General features: G+C 40.6%; 1 protein-coding gene across 1 annotated transcript; it reads left to right on the top strand.

Moving 5' to 3' along the window:
* The first annotated feature begins 6 nt into the window (after positions 1–6).
* LOC101465760 (GTPase IMAP family member 8) lies at positions 7–3,910 on the top strand. Its single transcript, XM_076891322.1, has 2 exons — positions 7–993; positions 1,103–3,910. Exons 1-2 carry the CDS (start codon positions 54–56, stop codon positions 2,752–2,754), a joined length of 2,592 nt encoding a protein of 863 aa, XP_076747437.1. The 5' UTR covers positions 7–53; the 3' UTR covers positions 2,755–3,910.
* Positions 3,911–5,555: the final 1,645 nt, after the last annotated feature.

Below are 5,555 nucleotides of genomic sequence, written 5' to 3'. Positions count from 1 at the left end.
AGATGAAGAGCTGTGTGAGTCTCTGTCCTCCTGGACCAAACGTTCTGCTGCTGATGGTGAAACCTTCTGATTTCACTGTGCAGAGCAGAAAAACTCTCAGTTTGACCCTGAGTGTGTTTAATGGAGATGCCTTTAAACACTCAATGGTCATCATCACAGATGAGGAGGAGATGCGGTTTTCTGTTAATTTTCTCCTTAGAGATTGTGAAGGTAGACACTACAACATGTTTGAAAATGATCATCGACAGTTAATGGAGAAGATTGAGAACATCGTGCATGAGAACAAAGGAAAATTCCTCACAGTCACCGAAGAGACCATCAGACCAAAGTCTGAAGACATAAAAGAACCACCTGAAAAGATCAGAAGAATAGAATCACAACTCATCAAACCATCTTTAAACCTGGTTCTGTGTGGGAGGAGAGCAGCAGGGAAGACGTCAGCAGCCAAGGCCATTTTAGGTCAGACTGAGCTTCATTCAGCCTCCAACTCATCAGAGTGTGTTAAACATGAGGGAGAGGTGTGTGGACGTTGGGTTTCCCTGGTGGAGCTGCCTGCCTTGTATGGAAAACCTCAGGAGGCAGTGATGGAGGAATCACTCAGGTGTATCTCCCTCTGTGATCCTGAGGTAGTCCATGCCTTCATCCTGGTCCTACCTGTGGCTCCCCTCACTGATGAAGACAAGGGAGAGTTAGAGACCATCCAGGACGCATTCAGCTCTCGAGTCAATGACTTCACCATGATTCTGTTCACTGTGGACTCAGATCCTACAGATCCAGCTGTTGTTAACTTTGTAAGCAAAGACCCAAATATCCAGGAGCTCTGTCAACGTTATGGACAAAGGCCTGTTATTGTTAACATCAAGGATAAAGAGCAGATCCACACGTTGTTGGACACTGTGGATCAGATGAGATGTACAAACAAACCATGCTGCTACACAGCTTTAACATTTGCTCGAGCCCAGATTGATCTGATAACTAAAAATATGGTCACTCGTAAGTAATTTAATGTTGTTGTTTTTTTAATCATTAATCATGTTCGACATTATATTCTTACATCTACTTTATAAACTGTTCACATTTAAAGAAAATCATGTTTTTACAGGTGATGAAGAGAAGCAGAACACGGAGCCTCTCAGGATTGTGCTGATAGGAAAGACCGGCAGTGGAAAGAGCTCATCAGGAAACACCATCCTAGGAGGGAGAGAGTTTAAAGTCAATGCAGGTCAAACATCAGTCACCAAATACTGTCAGAAAGCAGAGGGTGAGGTGGACGGCCGTCCTGTTGTTGTGGTCGACACTCCTGGTCTGTTTGACACAACTCTGTCACATGAAGAAGTTCATGAGGAGATGGTGAAATGTGTCAGTCTTCTGGCTCCAGGACCACATGTCTTCCTGCTGGTGTTAAGAATTGGTCGTCTCACACCAGAGGAGAAGGAGACATTAAAACTCATAAAGGAAGGTTTTGGGCCGAATTCAGAAAAGTTCACCATCATTCTTTTTACTGAGGGAGATTCACTACAACGTGACGAAATATCCACTGAAGATTATATTAAAATGATGTGTGATGATTCGTTTAAGAAGCTGATTGCTGACTGTGGAGGAAGATACCATGTGTTCAATAATGTAGACAAAGAGAACCGCCAACAAGTCAGTGAGCTGATAACAAAGATTGACACCATGGTGAAGGACAATGGAGGAAACTGCTTCACCAATGAGATGCTGGAAGAAGCTGAAGCAGCGATAAAGAAGGAAATGGAGAGAATCCTGAAGGAGAAGGAAGAAGAGATGAAGACAGAAAGAGAGGAGCTAGAAAGAAAACATGAGGAAGAAAAGGAAGCCATCAAAAAAAGAATGGAAGAAGAGAAAGAAAAAATACAGCAGGAAAGAGACCAGAAACTCAAGGAGATGCAGGAATATCTAAATAAGGAGCGTGAGGAGAGGAAGAAAGAACAGGAAGTGAGAGAAGAAGAGAACAGGAAATGGGAAGAGGAGGAAGAAAAACGTAGGCAGGAGTTTAAAATGCAGCTTGAAAAATTGGACAAAACAATTCAGTCAGAAAAAGAGGAAAAGAAAAGTGTGGATCAAAAGCTGGAAGAGAGCAGAGACGAGATGAAGAGAAAACAGGAAGCCTGGGAGAAAGAACGAAGAGAAGAACGAGAGAAACAAAGACAAGAAGATGAACAGAGACGACAGGAAGAGGAAAGACGACTGAAAGAAGAGAAAGAAAAAATACAGCAGGAAATAGAAAAACATGAAAAAAGAAAAGAAGAAGACAAAAAGAGGAGAGAAAAGGAGAAGAAACAACGAAATCAGCTGGAGGAAAACTATAAAATACATGTGGAAAAGCTGAAGAAGATGCATGAAGATGAGGCCAGAAAGAGAGCTGAAGAGTTCAATGATTTCAAAGAGAAACACAACAAAGAGTTCGCAGCTCAGAAGGAGGAGCACGAGAAGAAGATTAAAGACAAAGATGAGAAGTATGACCTGTTAAAGGCTCTGGCTGAGCACACTGAAAAACAAAAGAGAGAAAAACATCTTGGAGACATCAGTGCTGTGGTGAAGTGTGTGTCTAAGGAGAGAGGGAATGTGAAAAAAATCCAAGAGTTGCTGATAAAACATGAGGATCAAATGAAGATTGCAAAAAATGAGGAAGAAAAAGAAAACCTGCAGAAAATCCATGAAACAGAAATAAGTGAACTAATACAAAAACTTCTGGATGAAGCTGAGACAAAATCTCCCTGCAGCATTTCATGAGATTTTTTTTCTACTTTTTGTGACAGAGCTCAGCTGGATAAAATATTTTCTGTACATTAAAAGTTGAGATGAAGAGATATTTTATGGTCAGTTTGTAAACATTTTACAATTACAGATGGAATTCTTGATTTATCTTTTATATTTTCAGGATTGTGTTTCATTTTGTACCTTATATGATGTCAATGATGTCAGTGATGCATGCAGGATGAATTGCTGCCATGTAACTTAAGGTTTTAGAAAATATTTGAAACGCTGTTTAATTTTTTGGTATATTTTATTTAGATTATTGCAGGCACCAGCGTATTAAACAATAGAAGAAGCTTATTAGATATTTGCATGCTTGCTGTAATTAGAAATATTTATTATTAAATAAATATAAGTATTATGCTGTCCTCGCCCTGAGTCTCTTGGTTTCACCAGCTAGACAGCGAGATAACGATGCTCCAATAACCAGACTTATTTTCCTTTTTGCGCTGATTTATTGAAGAATGGCCTCTGACCATTGCTCTCTCTTTGACCATCGTAAAACTGAAAGTACAAAATACTGTATTAGCTAACTAACATTGTAAACTAGCTTGTTACACTCTTACTGCAAGCTAACAAGATAAAACTTTCAAATGTACAAATTATCGTACCATTTTTACACAAAACAAAAGATAATAATTATTTTATCGACACTCATACTTACAGACATATCTTGTCCAAGGCAACAACATTTTAAGGTCCGTATCAGCTTAGAACAATAACATTACGGTATCACTTTCCGCCATCTTTTATTTCTTCTTGACGTTCTCATTTTTTCCTTTCCCAAAGTAACCGAACCCATATTACAAAGCAGCCACCAGAGGGAGCTCTAGGGCAGCTTACAACTATAATATCCGATTTAAGTTATAAAAGGCAGAACACTCCCCGCCTGGTACAATATAATTGTGCCACTACAACAAACTTTTCTAATAAACATTTTGAACAGTTTAGGGCTATTTCAAACACTTATTTATCACTTGATAAAAGCAAAACCATATCAGCGATGGGTCTCAAAAACACTTTTTCATTTCCATCTTTCACAGTCTTTACTTCTGCTTTTCGAACCTTATTGTCCTTGCTCTCAAATGTTCTTACAACTTTTCCCATGGACCAGTCATTTCTGTGTGCGAGAGCATCTTTCAATAACACAACATCACCAATTTTTATGTTTGTTTTATCATCAGTCCATTTTCTCCTTTGCTGTAGTGTTGAAAGATATTCACTTTTCCACTGTTTCCAAAAAGAGTCTGCCAAACACTGTACTTGCTTCCATTGCTTTGAGTAGAGGTCTGGCGGTCCAAAGCTTCCTGTTGGTGCAGATAATGCATTGACCTTTTGTGTAAGGAGCATTGCTGGAGTGAGAAGGTTTGGTTTGTCTGGATCTGTTGAGACTGGTACAAGTGGTCTTGCATTCATTATTGCCATTACTTCTGCCATGAATGTACTTAAAACTTCATGCGTTAGTTGGACATGTACGGCTTTCAACAGAATACCATCTAGGATGCATCTTGCTACTCCAATAAGTCTCTCCCACGATCCACATGTGCGATGAGTGTGGGGGATTAAACAGCCATGTGCATCCTTTCTCTTGCAGGTATGCGTTTAGTTCTGTGTCCTTGTGATCAATTTGCAACTCATTGCATGCTCCAACAAAATTTGTACCTCTATCAGATCTGAGTATTTGAGCAGGTCCACGGATGCAGAAAAATCTCCTCAGCGCATTGATGAAGCTGGATGTTGACATTGTTTCAATGAGCTCAATGTGCACAGCTCTCGTGGACATGCAGGTGAAAAGCACAGCCCAGCGTTTACTGTCTGCACTCCCTCCTCTGGTGCGACGTGTGGTGACCGTCCAGGGTCCAAAGACATCCAGTCCTACACTAGTGAACGGTGGCATTGGTGTCAGCCTGTCCACGGGTAAATCTGCCATCTTTTGGGTCTGAAGTCGTCCTCGAAACTTTCGACAAAGAACACACTTGTAAATAACAGAAGAGATGAGCCGTTTACTGCCAATAATCCAAAATCCAGCACCTCTGAGCGCTCCTTCTGTTAGGTGACACCCCTGATGCGCTACCTTCTCATGATAGTATCTAATAAGAAGGATGGCTATATGATGAGCATTTGGGATAATGAGTGGATGTTTCTCATCTTTTGTTAGGTTAGCAGGTGCCAATCGACCTCCTAGTCTGAGGAGCCCATCTTCATCAATAACTGGATTTAACCTTTGAAGACAGCTTTGTTTTGGAAGTGGCAGATTTTCTTTTATGCATCTGTACTCTTCTTTGAACATTTCACTTTGTACTGTGTGAATGATGAACTTTGCTGCTTTAGACGCTTCATCTGCAGTGTTAGTTTCACTGAAACACTTCCAGCCTTTACCTTCTGTGTTTGTTTTCTTGAATGATGCTGCCACACGCTTTAGTGATGCAATAGTGCGACACAATCTCATCCAATGAGAGAATCTTTCAAAACGGCATGGCTCTAGCTGTGTTACTGAGGCTTTGGTAACAAAACTTGTTATATCAGGTCTGATCTCTGCATCTGTGTCAGGATCGATCAGTGTGAAACTATCCCAGTGAGACTTCTCTATGTCGTGTTGTGTCAAAAAGGAAGGACCACTAAACCAGTTTGTAGAAGCCAATGCAGAAGCTGCAATCGGTCTAGTGCAGGCATGGGCAAACTACGGCCCGGGGGCCACATGCGGCCCGTTAAACGTTTTGATCCGGCCCGCCAAACTTGAAAAAAATTTAATAAATTAACCTTGTTAATGTTTTATT

The sequence above is a fragment of the Maylandia zebra genome, linkage group LG12 (assembly GCF_041146795.1).
Source record: "Maylandia zebra isolate NMK-2024a linkage group LG12, Mzebra_GT3a, whole genome shotgun sequence".
Classification (NCBI taxonomy): domain Eukaryota; kingdom Metazoa; phylum Chordata; class Actinopteri; order Cichliformes; family Cichlidae; genus Maylandia; species Maylandia zebra.
Note: the sequence above shows the minus strand (reverse complement) of the source record. Positions and strands in the feature narration are given on the sequence as shown.